Here is a 23,728-nt window from a genome sequence, read left to right as displayed (position 1 = left end):
CTTGATCAATTGGGCCTTTAGACTGAGAAATGGCAGATGGAACTTTAATTTGAATTAATGCAAGGTATTGCATTTTGGTAGAACAAACAAGTGCAGGACTTATATAATTAATTGTAGGGTCCTGAGTATTGCTGTCAAATAAAAAGATCAAGGGATTCAAGTACACAGTTCTTTGAAATCTAATGTGTCCGTTGTGTTTTTACAAATATTTTTACAAAGATTTTTTTTGAGGACATAATTGACCATGGAAAAGTGAAAGCTAGTGAATGTGGCTAAAGTGATTTTTAAAAACACAACACATGAAAATAGGGCACAGAGGATTCACAGTAATATATTTCTATTTGTTAAGTTCTGGCTAACTGCAAGTGGTGACGTTCCTATGTGTCTGCTGCCCTTGACCTTTAGGTGGAGATGGTCATGGGCTTGGATGGTGCTAAGCAGCCTTGATTAATGCCTGCAGTGTATGCTGTTGATTGTATACACTCCCCTTACTGAAAGTTGACAGCAGAGGGATTGAATGTTTGGAGATATGAGGCCATTCAAGTGGTAAGCCTTACTGACAATAGTGTCAATTCTCTATATTGTTATTGGAACTGCATCCATTCAGCAAGTTGGGAGTATTCCATTACACTCCAGACCGATGCCTTGTAGATAGTGGATAGGCTTTGAGGAATCAGGTGGTGAGTCACTTGCTGCAGGATTCCCGGCCTCTGACCTACTCTTTTAGCCACAGTATGGTTAGTCTAGTTCAGATTCTGGTCAATGGTAACCCCAGAACAACTAAGCTCCTTTGTGTCAGGTGTGACAACAAACAAGATTTTAAGGTGGGAGACAGACAGTTTAGAGGTGGTGGGAGAAAAAATACTTTCACCCAGATGGTGATGGAAATCTGGAACTCACTGCTGTAGGATGGTAAAGGGAGAAACCCTCAAAACATTTTAGTAGTATTTAGATATCCACCTGCAATGCCAAGGCATACAAGACTCTGGAAAATGGGGTGAGCGTAATCAGGTGGTTGTTTTTGACTGCTATGCATGAGATGAGTCGAAAGGCTTTTTTTCTGTGTTGTACATTTCTGTATCTATGGCTAGCTATTGGCTGTCTACCATGAAATCTTTTGGCGTTATTTTCCCAATCTTTCTGAGCCAACTTGTCCCGCACACCTCCTTTGCTCAGATTTAAGACCCGAGCTTCAGAAGGAACTATGTTCACTATTTCCCAAAGGCTCATTTACAGCAAACTTATTAATTAGCCCTTTCTCATTACAAAACACTAAATCCAAAACAGTCTGATTGCTAGGTGGCTCCTCAACATGTTATTTCAGAAACCCATGCATACAGAAAATCATCCACCACAGCATCAAACCTGGTCAACCCAGTCTATATGTAAACTCAAGGGACATAATATTATTCTATTATCCACATTATGTGCATCTCTAATTTCCAGATTTATAGCATGCCCAAAATTAGTACTTCAGTTTTGTGTTCATTAATAACTTCAACCAATGTTTGCTTGCCTTTGCAGTTTTAAATTCCACCAACACTGATTCTACAGTTTAATCCTTTGATTAAAAATCTCTACATGATCCCTCATTAGGAGTACTACCCTGCCTCCTTTCTCATTTTGTCCATGCTTCCTGAATACAGAATTTGCACTTTGATACAGTATTCAAAATCATTGGCATACTGTAGCCATGTCTCAGTAATGACAATTAAATCATATCCATTTACCTCAATTTGTGTACTGGTGTCCCCAATTTACAAATTTTCAACTTGTGAACGCTCCTACTTTAAACTATAATCCCATGAAGGGACATGTTTTAAAGATTCAACACACAAACATTTCTTGTGCTTATGAATGGCCACTTTATGTCACCTTGCATTATGTGTTTTGACTTGCTGTAAAAATTCCCTCACCAGTCCCAAGGCTTCAGAAATCTGCTCTCTACCTCCGGTTTCCAGGCATGTCTTCAAACATTCAATTTTTCCTGTTTCTATGCTCAAAGGTACTTGGAATGGTAGGAGTATCGAGATTATTGTTTGGGAGGGCCTGCTTTTCCATCATCTTCCTAGCTTCCATAAATCTGCTTTCAGGATCTCATTTCCCTACCGCCCAGGAAATTGTAACAAAATGAACCACACCATGACCTCAGAGAAATACCCTGCAGTCATTGACTCTAGCACCAGGGAGGCAACATAAGACCCTGCAGTCATGCTCATCTGTTCCCCGAAAGAATCGCCTATCAGTAGTACTCTTCCTCTTTTCATTCCTTCCCTGCTGTTCAGCTGAGCTCCCCGTGATGCCAGCACCATGCGCTCCTGAGGAACCATGACTCTCATCAGTATCTACAGCCAAAACATCAACAGTCAAATAGTGTGTGTCATGAACCACCACCATCACAGACTTTATCAGTAAGTGTATGGAGGACTGCATATCAAGGAAGTCAATCCGTGTTATCCCCAACAGGAAACCCTGGATGAATCAGGACATATAGAACCTGCTAAAAACCAGACGTGAGGTCTTAAGATCAGCAGACCCACTCAAGTAAGGAATCCAAGTATGGCCTTCGCAGAGCCATTAAGACAACCAAGGACCAATACCGATTCAAACCAGAGACCGAGGCATACACCTGGTGACGATGGCAAGGACTGAATGACATCACAGGTTCTAAAAAGAGAAGTGTAAGATAGCAGACGGAGACACATCCCTCCCAGATTGTTTCAACACCTCTTATGCTCGATTTGAACACAATTTCGGGAGAGGTAACACCTATTCCAACAAGTCCTGACAAACTTATACCAACAGTCACTGCATTAGAGGTCAGATCAGTTTTCCTTCGTGTGAATCCAAGGAAAATGATGGGACCAGATGGAGTACCAAACCGTGCATGCAGAGCACGTGCAGTTCAACTGACAGGTCTTCTTGGATAGCTTCAACCTCCCCCTGCAGCAGGCCACTGTCCCTGCCCGTTTCAAGAGGGACAATATCATCCCTGTACCTAGGGTGGCTCTTGCAGCACATCTCAATGACTACTGCCCAGTGGTAGTAGTCAGGCATGTCTTCAAACATTCAATTTTTCCTGTTTCTATGCTCAAAGGCACTTGGAATGGTAGGAATATTGAGATTATTGGTTTGGAGGGCCTGCTTTTCCATCATCTTCCTAGCTTCATGATGGTCATGAAGTGCTTTGAAAAGCTGGTCAAGGCATTAATCTACTCCAGCCTCCCCACTACACTCTCTCACTCCAACTTACCTATTGGACCAACAGATGCCATATCATTTGCCCTTTATTCCCCCCCAGAACATCTTGACACCAAAAACAGCTGCGTAAGAATCCTAATCATTGACTATACTTCAACACCATTATTCCCTCGAGACTGATGACTAAACTTAGTGATCTCGGACAAAGCCCCACTCTCTGCAACTGGAGCCTCAGTTTCCTGACCTACAGGCCACAATCAGTGAAGATTGGGGACAATATTTCATCCCCACTAACACTCTACACTGGAGCTCTCCATGGGCTGCGTAGTCAGCCCCTTACTGCACACCAATGAGTGCGTCACCAAATATCAGACACATGCCATTTACAAGTTCGCTGATGACACCACCATAGTCAGTCGAACCTCAGATGGCGATGAAACAAACTACAAACTGGAGGATGAAGACCTGGAAAAATGGTGCACTGAGAACACCTTAGCTCTCAATGCTGGCAAAACCAAGAAAATTGACTTTTGGCGGGATTCTACTCATGCCCCCTACACATTAACAGCACAGATGTGGAACGAGTGGAGAGTGTCAAGCTCCTGGGAGCGGTCATCCTCTTCATGTGGACACACTGGTTACAAAGGTCCAACAACGTCTCTTCTTCCTCAAGCAGCTGAGAAAATTTGGCATGACGGCGAATAACCTTGCCAACTTTTATAGATGCGCATTTGAATGTATTACTAACTGGTATGGTAACTGTACCATTCAAGGTTACAGAGTCGCGAACTCAGCCCAGACAATCACAAAGGTCAACCTCCCACCTATAGAATCTATCTACCAGGCCCGCTGTCAAGTTAAGGCCGCCAGCATTCTGAAAGATCCATCCCACCCTGGCAATGTTTTTCTACAACCTCTACCATCGAGGAGAAGATACAGAAGCCTGAACGCATGTACCAGCCGGTATCGAAACAGTTTCTACCCTGTTATTGGAATACTTAACGGGCTCATGAACTCTTAACATTCGCCTGTACGTGTGTTTTTGTTTTTGCCACGGTTACATATTATTTACTTATCTATACTACTTATCTCTGTAGTCTGCTTGTATTGCTCGCACGACAAAGCATTTCACTGTGCCTTGGTACGTGTGACAATAAATTCAATTCAATTCCAATTCCATTCAAGACTTCACACATTTCATAGGATGTGCATTCTACAATTTGCTATGCCATATTTCAACACAGTTTTTACAGGTAGAATAGAATATAGCTTACCAGTTACTACCCAGAAGTTGCTTGTCGCAGTAGAAAGTAAGTTTAAGAAAAGCGCTTGCTTTCAACTTCAACGAACTCACCATTAAATAAACTCGCTCTGCTTGCAAGCTGCAAGACGTCTGTATTTATACTCTTTGGAACTCCAGATCCAAAAACTCAACTGACCTGGTTTACCCAATTATCTACCCTCCATGTAAGGTTGGAAGAACATCTTTTTCTGGTTCCATCTCAAAGGCAGGAATTAGAACTACATCGATAAATCTTCATTATTGCTGGTTAAGATACTTGAACTCTCTCCCAAGTAGTATCTGCACCACATGGACTGCAATGGTTCAAGATGGTTCTCAAGAGCAATTAGGGATATGCAACAAATGGTGAGTGTATAAATATGTTCATTGCCCATAAAGGGCAATCTAGAAGATTAACTTGCAAATAATTGTTCATGGAGTTGATGGTAATATATTAGCACGAATTGAAATTTGCTGAAGAGACAAGAAGATGAGAGTAGGGATAAATGGGCATTTCAAGTTGGCAGTTTGTAAAAGTGGAATGCCACAATCAGAGCTGGAGTTTCAGATATTAGTCGTCCATATTAATGGTTCAAAACAAAAAGTATTGTATCCAAACTTTCTGATGATACAAAGTTAAAATGTAAGCAAACAGACTACAAAGAGATACAGACAGGGTAAGTGGGTTGGTAAAGCGACAGATGGAGTATAATGTGGCAAGTGTAATTCATTTGAGAAACCTATAAATGTTGCTACTGAGTTCTTCACGTACTCAAACAAGGGACATAAGATTGGTACAGAAGACTGTGGCTTCCTGTCTTATATTGTAATGACATTGGAGACAAAAAATGAAGTTTTGCTATCGTTAAGGGCTTTTTAAAAAAATGTATTCATTTGTGGGAATGTGGACATCGCTGGCTGGTGAGCATTTATTGTCTGTCTCTAGTTGCCTTTGAGAAGGTGATGGTGAGCTATTTTCTTGAACCATTGCAGTCTACCTCCTGTGGGTTGACCCACAATGCATTAGGGAGGGAATTCCAGGATTTTGACCCAGCCTCAGTGAAGTAATAGTGATATATTCCAAGTCAGGAATGGTGAGTGGCTCAGAAGGGAACTTGGAGATGGTGGTATCCCCATATATCTGCTGCGTTTGTCCTTCTAGATGGAAATGACCGAGGGTTTGGAAAGTGCTGTCTGAGGATCTTTGGCGAATTTGTAGTACTTGGGACAACAAGTCTGATCTTCAAAATGTGCACTGGTAGCAATTCAAATGAACTTCATTGGACTGATTAAAGAACTAAGAGGAAAGTTTGAGCAGTTTGGACCTATACTGTTTGGAATTTAGAAAAACAAGTAATTATTTTTAAGCATACTAAATTTTGAAGGGGCTTGACAGGGTAAATGCTGAAAATATGTTTCACCTCTTCGGTAAATTTAAAAGTAGAACACAGAGTTCAAAAGCGGTCAGACATTCTTCTGAGAGTTGCTAGTCTTTTGAATCCACTATCTCAGAGAGCAGTGAAGGTTGGATCACTGAATATATTCAAAGTTGGATTTGAAAGAACTCTATCTACAAGGAAGTGCAAAGTTATCAAAATAAGCAATACAGAGCTCAGGTCATAGGAGTATTGATAGGAGCAGGACCCTTAGGAGCATCAATATACAGAGGGATCTTTAGGTCCAAGTCCATAGCTTCCTGAAAGTGGCAACTTAAGTTGTTAAGGTAGTAAAGAAGGCATAGAGGATGTTTGCCTTCATTGGCCAGGTCATTGGGTTTACAAGTTGGCAAGTCACATTGCTGCAGTACAAGATTTTGGTGATGCCGCATTTGGAGTATTACCTGCAGTTCTGATCACCATACTATAGGAACGATGTGGAGGTTTTGTAGAGGGTGCAAAACAGGTTTACCAGGATGCTGCCTGGATTGGAGTGTCTGAGCTATCAGAAGAGTTTGGGTGTAGGTTAAGATAAGAGGGGGAAAGTTTAAAGGAGATGTGCAAGCTAAGTTATTTTTGTTTTTCTTTACACAGATAGTGGCAGATGCCTAGAATGTGCTGCCAGGAGAAAAATGGTAGAAGCAGATGTGTTAGCAAAGGTTTAAAAGTCATTTAGACAGACATGAACAAAAATAGAGGGATACAAATCTGTGTGGAGGTAGATGGCATTAGTTTAGAAAGGCATCATGTTGGCACAGACAGAGCAGGCTGAGCTGCCTGTTCTGATGCTGTACTGTTCAATGCAATCTGATTAGCCAAGATGTTACTAATAAGCAGAATAGGCTCAACAGGCTGAATGGCCTACTCCTGCTCCCATTTCCCATGATAAATTCATATTATTTTCAGTATTTGATCTCCCTACTATTCTGCTCCCCTGACACTAGTTTTCGTCTCAAACATACTACCTCTCTGGCAACAGTTCAAAGGGTGAAATTATTATCACTTGCTCCAGTCACAATTTCACATCTCCACTGCAGTAGTAGAGCTGGATTTTGCAGTTTGTCTTCCACTCACTGGAGAATAAGAATGCAATTAAAAGCGCATTTTCAGTAAATGACTTTAATAGAGATATGTCATCACTCTGTGGGTTTCTGGTTCAGATTTACAAGTCAAGTCCAAGTGGGAGGAAATAAAACAAATAAATGAGAGGAACAAATGAGCCAAATAACAATTAATGTATTAAACTCTCCAACACAAATCATGAATGATATCAAAAACAAAATTGATGAAAAGCCACATAAAGCAGCTATTGATAACGGTGACCAAAAGCTTGGCCATAACAACATGTTTGAAGGTGTGTGTCAGAGAAGGAAAGATAGACAACAGAAAGACTTATGAATGAAATTTCAGAACTGAAGGTTTTGGTAATTTTAAGACATGACCACTATTGGTGTAGCAATTAAAATCAGTGATGTTCATGGAAGAGGAGTGCTCATCTTGGAGAGTCATGACACTGGAACAGCAGTGATAGTGCCGAATAAGGCCATGGAAGGATTTGGGGAAAAAAGAATTTAATATCAGTCACTGTTCAACTGAAGCCAACAGTGGATAACAAGCACAGAAGAAATGGGGCTTGGAAGATATCAGATAAAGTCAAGCATGCGTCTTTTAAATATTCAGCAGTTTCTGTGCACCTCATTATACTCATGTAGTGAAGAATAACCGCAGGAATATTGAAGACTGACCTCATCCCCCTCTGGCTGCTGGCAGCTTTCTGCCGGGCAGATTGCATCTTCATCCTCAGAGTCCTCTGGCTCAGAATATGGAGGCTCCATTATCACTGACAGTGCCTCGTGAGGCTGTAGAAATTCCAAATACTTTTCTGCTTCTATTCTCACCAAACTTAGGTTTTTTGTTCTTTCCTGGTTTAATTTGACATTTCTCTTTTTCGGATTGTTTAGTTTTTTCAATTTTTCTCTCTTTTCACCCAGTGAACCATCTTTTTCAAGCCGTCTCTTCTTTTTCTCACAGTTTCCTTCTTTCTTCACTGGCTTTAAACAGCAATCTTCACCCTAAAACAGAAAAGGACAGCTCAATCTACCCCGTTAGACAGGACATAGCTGCTAAATTTTCTGACAAGTTTTATGACACTATTGACTGCTCTTGAGTTCTTGTGATAACCAATCTCATAAGTATTATCTTTGATGTTTAAACAAAATTAAGTTCACAACACTTAGGTCACAAAGACTTTACAGTTATTTATGATTTCAGAACTGAATTAATCAACTAACAGGAATTAAGCCAACAGGTTCAACATAATTTGAAATGTCAGGAACAAAATATGGCATACCTCAGAGCAGAGCTCCTTCTATTAACTAGGTATGTTTAAAAACTACTCATTTATCGGAGGTCAATTTCTACATTAATGGAGTTATGAATTCTTTCAGTTCTGCTGGAATTGCCAGCTTTGGATCACCATAAAACAAGTGGACATTCATGTGCCAATTATGTGAGGATGATGATAAAGTACCAACGTAAAAATATGGTACAACAGAATCAATACTCCATCTCCAAGATAGCTCAGATATCAAATTACTTGGTCTAACTACACAGCTCCGGGACATTAATATTAATGAGACCTGGATATGCAGACTCAACTCTCAGAGATAGGGTTCCTCCTAATTGGCCTGACAGAATCAAGGCCAACAATACCTTAATGGACTGGGTGGACTCCAGTATTACTTCTGGCCAGGAGTTCCACAGGATGCCACGACTTCTCAACTCCCTGCACAGCCACAGTCTTGAGTGAGAAGAGGAGAAGACAGAAACTCCTAATTGGAAGATGCATCACTATCAAGAAAACAGGAACTCTACTAGAATGTATTTTTCTGTTAAGGTAAAATACTGCATGTGTTGGAAATTTGAAATTAAACAGAAAATGCTGAAGATGCTCAGCAGATTTGGCAGCATCTGTGGAGATTGGATTCAAGAACATAGAAACAGAGTCAATGACTCTTCTTCAGAATTCAGTTCCAAAGAAGAGCCATTGGACTTGAAACGTGAATTATATCTTTTTACGGAGTTTGGTTTGTAGACTAAATTATGTTGCTGATAAATGCTGACAGGCAAAACCAAAAATCACAGCTGCATCAGAAGATATCTAGGATGCTCCATGTCTTTTTATAATCTATTGGTTTCCTCAAAGTGTGAAGTCATTGAGTTAAGCTAATCTGAAAAGAATGTCAACTTCAGTATCTGATATCCATTCATACACAATTGTCAAACACACTTCAAAACACACACACAGGAATTTACAGGTTGAATACCTAAATATAGTACTGCTCTGATATTGAGTCTTTGCAGTTCCATACCTCAGTTGTAGAAGTACAGGTCTCTGCAAGACACTGCATGACCTCCACTGGTTTGCAGTTCAGCAGTTCAGATCGGGGCTGGTGATCTTCCACTACAGAGTACTGGGCTGCACAGAAGATCTGGTAAATGTGCTGCATCTCAGGCAGTGACACCTGCAGTAAGAGAGCCTCCATCATCAGCTCATCAAGTTGGGACCTCACATCATCTGATAGGCATAATCCTGCAAAAGCATATATTTAGAAGATTAAGTTTACTAACCAGAATTCAGTTTCCATTATAATTCTGATTATTACATCCCCTGCAAAGAATTTACTCATAAAAAGGACAATAACAAGTATTTGTGATTTATGCCTGATATTATTAATAAAGACAATAAAAAAAACCTAAATTGCTGATATCCAGTGAGGAATTAGTTTATAGATTGATAACATGCTTGATTTCTTCATGAAAGTGACAAATGGCAAGACTGGAAAAGAAGTTACTTAGTGGGTGATCATGCAACATATTTAAAACCAAGAACAATCCATATTAATTATCTGATTTATTAATTAATTTCACAATTAGTTACACAATAGAAATTAGATGAATGGATCTATAACTTCCCTGTATCTATTTCCTCAATGTTTCTAAAAAGAAGCTCAAATCTGAACCAAAAACATCAATGTTTCCTCACAGCCTCAATAGAACTCTGGCACAAATATGTCTCCCCTCCAGCATTTTGTGCCCTTCCTATTTGCCCAGTAGTCTGATCATACGTGCATCAATTTCACTGATTCAATTTTAGTGGTCTGGTCTTTCCTTGTGTGAATAGTTGAGTAGAGTAGCGTTTAGTTGTCATTTCTACCAGGTATGACTGATGCAGCAAAAACGAGACAGCATTCCTCTAGGACCAAAGGCACAACATGGACAGGCAAATTACACTATCATGCATGACATAAAGTGCAAAACATGCATGTTAGAGTGTAATAGAAGAATGATAAATAAAGACATTTTTCAAGCAGTAATTTGAAGTCATGTAATGAATTTCAGATGGGAAAGAGTCCGATCATACTGTGTTAAAGAGCCTGATGGCTTGGGTGAAGAAAATGTTGCATAGTCTGGTTGTTAGAGACCTTATGCGCCGGTATTTTCTGCTAGATGGCAAGAAGGAGAAGAGTTTGAGTGAGAGGTGCGTGGGGTCTTCCACAATGCTCTTAGCCTTGCAGGTGCAGCGTCTGGTGTGAATGTCTGTAAAGGAGCAAAGAGAGACCCTGAAGATCTTCTCAACTGTCCTCACTATCCATTGTAGGATCTTATGATCCGAAACGGTGCATTTCCTGAACAGGCAGTGATGCAGCAGCTCAGGGTACTCTCAATGAACCCTCGGTAGAATATGGTGAGGATGGGGGCTGGGAGGTGGGCTTTCCTCAGCCTGTGCAGAAAGTGGAGACACTGCTGGGCGTTCTTGGCTATGGAGCTGGTCTTGAGGGTCCAGGTGAGATTTTCTATCAGGCATACATCAAGAAATCTGATGGTCTTCACAATCTCCACAGGGGAGCTGATGTCTAGCGGAGAATGGTTGCTCCATGCCCTCCTGAAGTCAACAACCATCTCTTTTGTCTCGTCTACATTCAGAAACAGATTGTTGGCTCTGCACCATTCCATTAGTCGCTGCACCTCCTCTCTGTATGCTGACTCATCGTTCCTGCTGATGAGACCCACTATAGTCATATCATCAGCGAATGTGATGATGTGATCATTGCTGCACAGTCGTGTGTCAGCATGGCGAACAGCAGTGGACTGAGCACACAGCCCTGGGGAGCCCTCATGCTCAGTGTGATCGTGTTGGAGATGCTGTTCCCAATCCAGACTGACTGAGGTCTCCCAGTCAGGAAGTCCAGGATTCAGTTACAAAGGAAGTTATTTAGGCCCAATAGACACAGCTTTCCAAACAGGCACTAAGGAATGACAGTGTTAAATGCAGAACTGAAGTCTATGAACAGTAGTCTGATGTAGGGATCCTTCTCTAGGTGGGTGAGGGCCAGATGAAGGGTGGTGGAAATGACATCATCTATTGAGCGGTTAGGTCGATACACGAACTACAGGGTGTTCAGTGAGGGAGGCAGTAGGGTCTTAATAGACATTTTTACGAGAAATTGAGGAGGTTGGGCCTGTACTCATTGCAATATAGAAGACCAATAGGCAACGCGATCGAAACATACAAAATTCTTAAGGAAACTTGACAGTGTAGATACATGAAAGGTTGGTTCGACTTGTGGGACAAGAGAAGACCAGAGGACTCTCAGAAAAAGGGGTGCACATTTAAGACAGAGATGAAGAGGAATTGTTTCTCTCAGTCTGTGGAGTTCTTTCCCACTGAGGGCTGCTGAGGCTGGGTTATTATATACAGTCAAGGCGGAGAGAAACAGCTTTTTAAAATCAGTGAGTGAATAAAGTGTTATGGGGAAAATGCAGGAAAGTGGAATTAAGGATTATCAGACCAGCCACAATCTTATTGAAAGGCAGAACAGACTTGATGGGCTGAATGGCCTACTTTTGCTCTTAGGTCTAATGGAAATCCCTGGTCAGGCTTCTAGTTAAGAAGCTGAGACTGTTACTGTACAGATGTGTTCAAATCATTCAACTGCACACATAATCAATTTAGTTTTGCATCTCAGTTTTCATGCCCACAATCATCATGCATGCTCTGTCAAAGGCAAGTGGTATACTCCACTGTGTCTTTCCACTCTGTGCCAGGCTTTTCAACATCTAATAATTTCTTCAGTTTTCAAGTAATTTTGGACTAATATCTTCTTCCTTCCTTTGAAGTTACAATGCAAAAAATATTTTATCAGTTTGTTTCCTTGTAAAATGTGCCCTGCCCAGTCTCTGCCTATTCTCAACTTCCTTCAGCAAATTTCTTAATTTGTTCTTTCTCCTCAGCTATTCATCATTTTCTACTTTTTCTGTCTCGATGATCAATTCCATTCTCCTTCAAAACAACTGTTCAATACAATTAAAGCAAATCAATCACCTGTTTCCATAATCCAAGTCTGACATCTATATGAAACAACACTAAAACAAACTTATTACAAATTGTTTCCAGAGTTGTTTATTCAACTTTCCAGGTGAAAAGGGCAAGGAGGCAAGTGGAAGCAGTGGACTCTCAATTAGTCTGGGATATGAGACACCATAGGGGAGCAAGGGATGAGGAAGTTGAGGACTGGAGGAATGTTTAATAAAACCCTTTGCATCTGCTCTTGACATGTTTTGGGAAAGGTCATGCACATTTGATGGAAGAAAGACACACTTTAAGGTTGCTTGTGTAACAAGCAATATGGATAACAGGGAACAGGGATCCTGTAGATGTATATGTGGACTTTCAGAAAGCAGTTGATAAAGTGCTACACAAAAGGTTAACAAACAAGCTAAAATCACAAGGGTTGGGGGTAATGTATTATTGTGATAGAGCTAACCAACAGCAAGCAGACAGTCAGGATAAATGGATCTGTTTCTGGTTGGCAAGGCCTAACTAGTGTAGTGCCACATGTTCAGTCCCCCACCCCAACTATTTACAATCTAGATTAATGATTTGAATGCAATGATAGAAAGTACTATAGTTAAATAAAATAGATGGGAAAGTAAGTTGCAATGAAGAAACAAGAAATGAAAATGGAATTGTTAGGCGAATAGAAAGCTCTAAGGAATAGAAAGACAACATATTATTTAAATGGAGAAAAACTTAAGAATGCTTCAGTGCAGAAGGATATGCGTGTCCTTGTGCATGAATCACAAAAAAAAATGTAGGTATAGCAGGGAATAATGAAAGCATATGGAATTTTCACATTTATTGCTAAAGGAATAAAGTATAAAAGTAGGGACATGGTGCTGGAACTGTACAAGGCATTAGTGATACTGCATCTGAAGTACTGCATGCAATTTTGAGCACCTTTAGGGACATAGTCATACTGGAAGCAGTTCAGAGGAGGTTCACTACATTGATTCAAAATGCAGGGTTATCTTACAGAGAAGTGAAGCAGTTTAGGCTTGTACTCTGGAGTTTAGAAGAGTGAGAGGAGATCTATTTGAAATATACAAGATGTTAAAGGGGATTGACAAAGCAGATAGAGTGGATGTTTCCTTGTGTGGGGCAATTTAGAATGAAGGTCTAGTTTTGGGATGGGGAGTAGCAGATTTAAAAGAAATAAGGAGAAATCACTTCAATCAATCAAAGAGCTATAAACATGTGAAATTCACTACCCATGCGCAGTGGATGCTAGGAAATTGAGTAAATTTGAGGTAGACATATTTGTATTTAGCAACAGGTTGGAAGGGTTATTGAGAGTGGGTGGAAAGTGGAGGCGATAATCATAAAACGTGGTAGAGCAGGATCAAGAGGCTGAATTGCCTACTCCTTAACTTGGTTCTTAGGTTGTAGGCATGTTCTACACATCTGAAAGAGAAACTTGAAACAGTAATGCCATTTTTCTCTCCACAGTCCTGCTGAGTTTCTTTAGCATTCTGTGTTTGTTTCAGATTTCCAGCAAACACAATATTCTGCCTTTCATTTAATGTTCTGGTGACACTGGTTCAAACCACACCATAGCAGTTGGTGGTATTTGAATTCAAATTTAAAATAACCTAAAATGAAATGTAATGGTGACCATTAAATCATTGTGAAGATTAACAAAAGTGCATCTGGTTCACACTTGTCTTTTCAGACATACACATTACTCTAAACCCACACTAATGAACAGCCTGAAAATAAACTGGAAATGCACTTAGTTGCATTAAAGCACTAAGTCATCTAAAAATAAAAGAAAATAAGAAAAAAAAACAACAAAGAAAAGGACCACCTGGCACCAGAAAAAGACAATGACAGCCCTGTAGACCATGTAAAGTCCTCTTTACAAACATCTGAGGGCTAATGCCAAAATCTGGACATCTGCCTCACAGACTAGTCAACCAGGAGCCTGGTAAGTTATACTCATTGAATCATATCTTACAGATCATGTCCCAAATAACACCATCACCATCTGGGTACATCCTACCCCACATGCAGAGGTTGTGACACAGCAGCATACAGTCAACGAGTTGCCCTCAGAATCTTCAATTTTGACTCTGTACAGTAGGAATGTAGCTAAATTGTTGGAGGCGATTTTAATGATAGGATTGATACACATTTAGAGAAACAACAATTGATTAGGAATAGTCAGCACAGTTTTGTGGGAGCAAAATTGTGTCTTACAAACTTGATTGAATTTTTTGAGGAAGTTACCAAAAAGATTGATGAAGGCAGAGCAGTCGACATTGTTTACTTGGACTTTAGTAAAGTCTTTGACAAGGTTTCACAAAGCAGACTAATTTGTAAAGGTAAGTCACATAAGATTCAGGGTGATCTGAAACTTACCAACTGGATATTAATTGGCTTAACAACAGGAGACAGAGTGGTGGAGGAGGGTTGCTTTTGGATTGGAGGCCTAACATCAGCAGCGTTCCACAGGGATTAGTTTCAGGTCCTCTTCGGTTTGTCATTTACATAAATGATTTGGATGAGAATATAGAAGGCATAGTAAGCTAGTTTCCAGACAACACCAAAATTGGTGGGATAGAAAACCTTCTTCAATGTATCCTAAGATTACAAAAGTATCTTGATCAAATAGGTCAATGGGCTAAAAAATGGCAGAGTTCAATCTGGATATTGCATTTCGGAACAATGAACATAAATATACAATTTATGGTAGGACTTTGGGTAGTGTTGTGAAATAGAGGGATTGAGGGGTTCAGATACATAATTCTTTGAAGTTTGTGTCACACATAGACAAGATGGTTAAAAAGGCATTTAGCGCGCTTGCATTCATTGCTCAGTCCTCCGAGTTAGAAAGTCATGTTGAGGAGGTATAGGATATTAGTGAGACCTCTTCCAGAGAACTTTGTCCAGTTCTAGTCACCCAGTTATAAGGAGAATATTATTAACCTGGAGAGGGTTCAGAATTTACCAGGATGTTGCTGGGTATGGAAGATGAGAGTTATAAAGAAAGTCTGGATAAGCTAGGACTTCTTTCCATTGGAGCCTAAGGAAGTTGGTAAAAGAGGTTTACCCCTTAGAGGTTGATAAAATCATGAGGTATAGACAGGGTTAATGGTGGGTATCTCTTCTCTGGAATGAGGGATTTCAAGGGGGCACATTTTTTAGTTGAGAGGAAATAGATTTTAAAAAGACACGACTCACAACTTTGGTTTAAACATAGAAGACAGCTTGCGTTTGGAATCAACTTCCTGAGCAAGTGGTGGGTGTGGGTACAATTACAATGTTTAAAAGAGAATATAAAAGGTTTGGAGGGATATGCGCCAAGAGCAAATAGGTTGGACTAATTTAATTTGGAATTATGTTCGACATGGATATGGAAGGGTCTGTTTCCGTGCTGTATGACTATAAAGTTTCATAGCATCGGGTCAAACACTGTCAAAAACCATCTGCTGTTGGTATTAATACACTCCTTAGAAAAAGCAAAGGTGGTGGCAAGGCACATAATGTACTATGGGTAAGAGATTCAAAGTCCATCAATGAAACTGGCAGTACCACTAGGTCCAAACTGGTAGAGTCCAAAAAGGAATAGTGGTAGGAGATGATGGATCAGAGTTGGCATAAGCGCTATAAAGGAATATGAAATTGACTGGGGACAAATGGGGCATAAGGGACTGTGGATGGTGGGCACAAAGGCACAGGCTAACATGAAAAGGGGAGTGAGAGTGAGAAGGTGAGAAACTGTTTTTGATTTTTAAGTTTGAACACAATACTGGAGTCTTAGGACATATTTTCTGTCCAGGCAGTCTCTGGAATTAGGTGGCCTCTCTAACTCTTCCTGGACTATCCGGCCCAAGTCTTAATGTGTCCCCCTGACTAAATGCCATTTCCTAAGGTCAATATGACAACAAAAACACAGCCATAGAATCTGGTATTAAGTGAAGGCCTACGTGTATGGAATGAGCTGCCAGAGGAAGTGGTGGAGGCTAGTACAATTGCAACAGTTAAGAGGCATTTGGATGGGTATATTAATAGGAAGGGTTTGGAGGAATATGGGCCGGATGCTGGCAGGTGGGACTAGATTGGGTTGGGATATCTGTCGGCATGGATGGGTTGGACCAAAGGGTCTGTTTCCATGCTGTACATCTCTATGACTCTTATGAGGGCCAAATGATAACATCAGTTAAATCTGCAAATGACAAAGCACAGAAAAGAACTGCAAGACCTGAAGATTGATTAGCAACATGAAGCATGAAATTTGGAACGAAATGAATATCAGCAAGACCAAAGTCATTTCATCCCTTAATCTCTTCAAATGCATGTCCAATGTTGATGTTGTACATGGCTAGTTTTTTAAAAATGCATATTTTAGAAAGTTTTGGGTCTCACAAACATGGCATTTAATTTTTTTTTAAAAAAAGCATGGTACGTTCCAAGCTGCTATGTAGTTGTGAATGCAAAGTCTAATATTTTTATATTTGTTTTCAGTTTGCACTTCACTTTATATTCTGCCTTATTTCATACTATATTCTGTACCTAATGTTTGTCATAAACCTCAAGTTTTATTTTAACCTTTGTTTTCATTGTCATCCATACAGCTCTAGCTTTGAATGCTTACCCTTTCTCCTGATGAGATATGCTTGGTTTGCACTCAAAGCATCTTTGCTTTGATGATCTAAGATGACTATTTTCTCTGATCAATTTCTGATGCATAAAATGACTGACATTTTTGGATGTCTTTTTAGAGACTTCAAAGATTTACTTGTACATGGAGTGCAAAATGTGAAAGCCATTTTGATACGTGATGAGAAACAACACCGAAAATTTATATGTTCTTAAGATAAAGAATGGCATGTTAATATTCTCAATTATTAATTAGCAACTGTCTGCAGGAGCATAAGTGAAAGGCTTCAGGTTGATATGCTTCCAGATATTCCATCACCAACCAAATGGAGATACCACTTTATGCAGGTAGAGCGCACTTATTTATTCTTCAGGTTTGCAATACTGCATACAGCTACATTTTATTTCCCTGGATTTGGCAGTGATGCAACCATCCATGAAACTGAAGAAACAATAACAGAAATGCAGCTTAGTTGGCAGCGTATTGTTGCCTCCCACTAGAATGATAATAGTGTTTTTGTATACCATCTAGACATGCTCACCAGGCAAGACTAGCGGCATGAATCCCACGACTAGCAATTAAACTTTAGGTCTACTCTTTGGAGGCCTTGCAAAGACGGGCCTTTCTCATTATCATCATCACCACCAGCACCACTCTCCTGCCCACCCAACACAGGTATATCCAATTAGCACATCTTTATAAATTTCCCAGGCTGGGAGAAAGACAAGAAAATTGTATTCTTCAACTGAGTTTTTAAAAATGGAATAGACATGACTGCAAACCTAGAATGTAAACGCGAAATGTGGCATCATATCCTCTACCAGCAAGATGTGTTAACACGTGAGAATATAACCCAAGTACAAACCTTGAGCTGGAATGCACGTCTGCCATGGAGGTCTGATTCCTACAATCTTCTCCTTTTCAAATGGATTAGTATTACAAACTGCAGTAATAAGTTCACTCTCATTGCCAGAATTCACCTGAATCGATAAAAGATTTGTGTGATACATAAAAAAAATATCAACTTTCAACTAAGCAGATCAGGAAAGGCAGAAGATAAAGAAAAGTAATATTAAAAGCAGAAAGTGAGGGAAAGCACAGATCTGGGAGCTTCCAAAGAACAACATATTAGACTTGGAATGTTATTGCTGCTTTACTCTTTGTGGCTGCTATCAAACCTGTTGAGCAAGTTTGCAATTAGTTTTTATTTCAGATTCTCAGCATTGTCGCAATTTGCTTTTATTTAAGAGTAAAAAGTGGTCATTCACACCATATAATTTGACAGCAGTTAAATTAGGTTAGCTACAAGTTCTAAAGAAAGGTTAGGGACCTGAAAGGTTAACTTTATTTCTGCAATTACCCACCCCTTCTCCCACACCATGGTATGGGAGAAGGAGTGGGTAAAGGAAAGGGAAAAGAAACAAAGTTGGAGAAGTAGCCCACAATTTCAGAGACTAACGTATATACTAGCCCTGTGAAATTTTACAGAAAATTAACAACAATAACAATTGCATAATAAGTTAAGATGATGCACATGTAGACAGGATCCAGAAAACCTCACCTGTCCATTTTGTACCGGAACCTTGTCTTAACCAAGGATATTTTACCTGGAGGCCCATAAAAAGATTGCTAATTTAAGTGAAGCTCACAGTCTAATTTCCTCTTCAAATAGCATTCTGTGGCATCAAGTTGTTCATTTACAAATTCCTAAATGCCTTCCCTCTTGATATCAATTACTTTTCTCCACTAATATTTGAATTTTACTCACTCCCAACTCTAATTTGAATCTATACCGAATGACCTCCTGAATGAATCACATCATCTCATTTCTATCATAGAATAGTACAAAAGCAGTCCATTCAACCCAGTGAGACTTTAGAAGGGCAATACAGTGAAGCCCTCACCCCTCAACCTATGTCTTTGATAAGCAATGAAAACTTGGTTTCTTTCATTTTCAAAGCCAATTTCTGCATCCCTCCCTTAAATCCAGCTACCAAGTTTTTCCCTTGAATCATACAACAGCACTTTTTTAACCATTGTACGACTCACTGTTTGCTGAGCATTTCCTTTAGCAATTCAACCCTTCAAAAAAAAAGAGAGACTGTCCAGAAGTTCAAAATTGCTCTCTTTGGGTAACCATCTTTGTTATCTCAATACAGTCTCTTCCCTTACGTGTGCGCAGAATCACAGTTCAATGGTTATCAGATACCACGTTATTTTGTCCAAAAGACACCCTTCACATATGAGACAAATTTACAAATACTGACAGTAATTCATGGTCATTCATACATCTCCAGAAGTGTTCACTGAACATCGAACAGGGACAAAAACACAAACACAGACACTAATTGTGTCACCACTACTCCTGCTATGATTGAGCTGAACAAGTCCACACAGCCCAAGGAATCAACCTGGCATATCCTAGATATTTTCTAAACTGCTCAGCTGTGAGTTCAGGAGTGGGTGGGATTTGAACTCGTACTTTCTGCCTCAAAGGAAGCTCATTGCTAATGCTTCACAAGAGCCCCTCCCTGGCATATACTAGATTAATGTGGTGATGATCTACTGGAAAGTACGTCTTTGTGGTGCAGTGGTAGTGTCCCTACTTCTGACCTGAAAGACTTGGTTTCAAGTACTACCTATTCAGAAATGTGTCATAACTGGTTGATTCAAAATACCTATAATTCCTCTGTTGTACATAACTTCCCAGAATAAAAGAAAAGTTTATACTTTAATAGAGGATTCCCCAATCACCTTAAATTCCTCCAAATCTCACCCCTGAATAAAGTTTCATATTTTGATGCTTGTTCAATACTACTAGGCCATTTTCGAATTTTTCAGGTCTTCCTAATCTGCATGCATGTTTTGCATACAGGCACAAAATCCAGTCAATTAGCTTTGTAGTTCCATCTTTGTATTGGAGTATGTGTAGTATCCAGTCTTAAAAGTAGAACTGTAACAAGATTCTTTGAGCAAAAAGTGGAATCTTAAACTCTATTAACATAAAATTACAAAAGGAGCTGGTTATTGTAAGAAGAAGTAGAATAAGTAATGTGTCTTTAGTCTGGTCTTACCTGCAAGTTACCATCAGCCACTCTTTTCTCTAGTTCAGTGGCAGCCATTTGTTTTGTCATTCCCTGCCATGCCTGGATTGCTACTTGTGATGTTATTTGGGCCAAGCGCAGTTCATCTCTGCTAAGAAGCTGCTTTGTCCGATGTTGCCAGTTCATAGCTCGTTCAAAAACATAACTTAGTGCTTCACCTTCTGGCAGTCTGACAGGAATCTTTTGTACTGTCGTGAGTAACGGGAGGATTTGCTCAAATGATGGTTTTTCTGATCGCAGACAAAGTGGGCAGAGCCAGGGTAACTCCCCATGGTGAGCATTCACCATTAAGACACAGCTGCTATGGAACCAGTCTTTGCAAAGCTCACACTGCAACATGGAGCCAGTTGCAGCCTTTTGACAAACACAGACCATACAGTCCATATCAGAGAGAAATTTCATGGAATTTGCTGTTTGGATGGAGCGAAATGATTCCATTTCCTTCAGTCTGGCTTCATTGAACGATGCCACCTATACATCAGAAAAATATTCTGTATCATATTCTGCCAATAAAATGATTTCTCTTTGAATTATCACCACAGTCAGGTTTACATGATATACTTAAGGCTTCGCAGTAGTAGAAATGATGCCCTGACAAAAGCACCACAGTAAAACAATGTAATGGATTCCTTTGCCGTTTTCCTGGATATCAGCTCTAAATGAAATGAATCTGACAACACTGATATGGTGTTAAGTGCAACATTAAAGAACAGAAACTAAAGTAGTTACAGCACATTCAGGTCATTGCATCAGTACTAGAGCCACATTCAAAACTAATCTCATTATTTTGCTTTGCTTTCCCTTCAAAGGATGACTGGTGGTAAAGTATTCCAAGGTCCAACAATGTTATGCAAGATATATTTGCAAAGCTCATTATGGGCTCTGATTATTTTAAATCACTAATACAGGAAATAGCGAAAAACAATCACACTCTTCAAAAGTTTGAAATCCATTGATATTCTTTTGGACTCTTAAGTTACTCTACTTGAAGTCATTCCACTTCAACAATACAGATATAATGGTGTTGGCATGAACCCAAGATAGGGACCTCTGGTTTAGTGTTGAGAGGGTATTGTTGGAAAAGCACAGCAGGACAGGCAGCATTGGAGGAGCAGGAAAATCAATGTTTTGGGCTGGAGCCCTTCATCAGGAATATCTGAGGAAGGGTCAATCGACCTGAAATTTTAAGCCTATAGGTTCATTGGCTGGTGTTGTGAAGGGGCAATCTGAAAACAGGAACATCAAACCAAACATTACATCTGACACCAATAGTTATTTGTGAGTGAATATTAATTGGCTGAAGCCTATTCTGTTTAGAATGATGTAATGACAAAAAAAAACCCAAAACCTACAAAACAAGAAGAAATGATACAGAGCAGAGATCACAGGCAGCAGGGTCCCGAATGGTCAATGGACTCAAAACATCAACTCTATTTTGTCTCCGCAGATGCTGCCAAACTGCCAAGTTTCTCAAGCAATTTCTGTTTCTGTTTCAGACTTCCAGCACCCGCAGTTTTAAAAATTTCACATTGCATTTATTATGCAATGGGCACAGTGGTTAGCACTGCTGCCACACAGCACCAAGGACCCAGTCCGATTCCATCCTGGGATGACTGTCTGCATGGAGTTTGCATGTTGCCCCCACGTCTGTGTGCGTTTCTTCTGAGTGCTCTGGTTTTCTCCAACATTCCAAAAATGTGCGGGTTAGGTGGATTGGCCATGCTAATTTGTCCAGTTTCCAGGGATGTGCAGGCAAGGTGGACTAGCTATGGGGAATGCAGGGTTGCAGGGATAGGGTAGTGGGTTGAGTCTGGATGGGCTGCTCTTTGGAGGGTCAGTGTGGACTTGATGGGTCAGATGGCCTGCCCCACACTGTAGAGATTCTATGGCTCCATGATGTATTATTGATGATATGTTGGCTCTAATATTGTTCAAGAAAGGGAATAGGGAAATCCCTGGGAATTCCAGACTAGTCAGTCTTATGTCAGTGGTAAGCAAAGTACTGAAAAGGATTCTGAGAAATAGGATTTATGACTATTTGGAAAAAACATAGTTTGATTGAAGATATTCAGCGCGGCTTTGAGAGGGGCTGGTCATGCCTCTCAAGCCTTATTGAGCTCTTTTGAGGATGTGATGAGACAAGGTAACAAAATTCAAGCAGTGGATGTGGTGTATATGGATTACAGTAAGGCATTTAATAAGATACCCCACAATAGGCTCATTCAGAAAATTAGGAGGTATGGGATACAGGATAATTTGATTGTCTGGATTTGGAATTAGCTAGCAAAAAGACAACAGAGAGTGGTAGTGAATGGAAAGTATTCTGCCTGGAGGCTGATGACCAGCAGTGCCCTGCAGGGATCTGTTCTTGGGCCTCTGATCTTTGCTGTTTGTATAAATGACTTGAATGAAGTAGTGGAAGGTTGGGCTAGTAAGTCTGCTGATGACACAAAGGTCGGTGGGGTTGTAGATAGTGTCGAAGGCTGTTGCAGGTTTCAACAAGACATTGACAGGATGCAGAGCTGGGCTGAGAAGTGGCAGGTGGAGTTTAACCTGGATAAATGCAAAGGTGATTCATTTTGGAAGGTCGAACTTGAATGCAGAATACAGGGTTAAAGACAGGATTCTTGGCAGTGTGGGATCTTGGGGTCTATGTACATAGATCCCTCAAAGTTGCTATTCAAGTTGATAGGGTTGTTAAGGCAGCATATGGTGTTTTAGCTTTCATTTTCAGAGGGATTGAGTTTAAGAGCTGCAAAGAATTGCAGCAGCTCTATAAAACCTGAGTTCGACCACACTTTTAAATGTTGCAATTGTACTAGCCTCTACCACTTCCTCTGGCAACTCATTCCATACACATACAACCTTCTGTGTGAAAAAGTTGCCCCGTTGGTCTCTTGTATCTTTCCCCTCTCACCCTAAACCTATGTCCTCTAGTTCCGGACTCCCCCATCCCAGGGAAAAGACTTTGTCTATTTACACTATCCATGCCCCTCAATTTTGTAAACTGCTATAAGGTCACCCCACAGCCTCTGAGGGAAAAACAGCCCCAGCCTGTTCAGCCTCTCCCCGTAGCTCAAATCCTCCAACCCTGGTAACATCCTTGTAAATCTTTTCTGAACCCTTTCAAGTTTCACAACATCTTTCCGATAAGAAGGAGACCAGAACTGCACGCAATATTCCAACAGTGGCCTAACCAATGCCATGTACAGCTGCAGCATGACCTCCCAACACCTGTACTCAATACTCTGACCAATAAAGGAAAACATACCAAGCATCATCTTCACTATCCTATCTACCTGCGACTCCACTTTCAAGGAAAGTATGAACCTGCATTTCAAGGTCTCCTTGTTCAGCAATACTCCCCAGGACCTTACCATTAAGTGTATAAGTCCTGCTAAGATTTGCTTTCCCAAAATGCAGCACCTCACATTTATCGAAATTAAACTCCATCTGCTGCTTCTCAGCCCATTGGCCCATCTGGTCAAGATCCCGTTGTGATTAGATTACTTACAGTGTGGAAACAGGCCCTTTGGCCCACAGGTCCACACCAACCCACCAAAGTGCAACCCACACAGATCTATTCCCCTACATTTACCCCTTCACCTAACACTACGGGCAATCTAGCATGGTCAATTCACCTAACCTGCACATTTTTGGACTGTGGGAGGAAACCCACGCAGACACAAGGGGGAATGTGCA

The 23,728-nt window shown here is 40.4% G+C and overlaps 1 protein-coding gene across 2 annotated transcripts in view; it reads right to left on the bottom strand.

Annotated features, from left to right (window-relative positions):
- Nucleotides 1-23,728, bottom strand: part of LOC132828478 (lysine-specific demethylase 5B-like) — a 215,027-nt gene that overhangs the window by 10,619 nt on the left and 180,680 nt on the right. For both annotated transcript variants that reach the window (XM_060845644.1, XM_060845645.1), the window contains exons 23-26: nucleotides 19,997-20,497; nucleotides 17,788-17,902; nucleotides 9,291-9,511; nucleotides 7,665-7,991 (exon numbers count right to left, since the gene is read on the bottom strand). In XM_060845644.1, the coding sequence (XP_060701627.1) occupies nucleotides 7,665-7,991; nucleotides 9,291-9,511; nucleotides 17,788-17,902; nucleotides 19,997-20,497 (1,164 nt within the window). The remainder of the gene's footprint in view (nucleotides 1-7,664; nucleotides 7,992-9,290; nucleotides 9,512-17,787; nucleotides 17,903-19,996; nucleotides 20,498-23,728) is intronic.

Source organism: Hemiscyllium ocellatum, chromosome 26, assembly GCF_020745735.1.
Source record: "Hemiscyllium ocellatum isolate sHemOce1 chromosome 26, sHemOce1.pat.X.cur, whole genome shotgun sequence".
In the NCBI taxonomy this organism is placed as follows: domain Eukaryota; kingdom Metazoa; phylum Chordata; class Chondrichthyes; order Orectolobiformes; family Hemiscylliidae; genus Hemiscyllium; species Hemiscyllium ocellatum.
The sequence above is the reverse complement of the archived record's forward strand: the minus strand, read 5'-3'. Positions and strand labels throughout refer to the sequence as shown.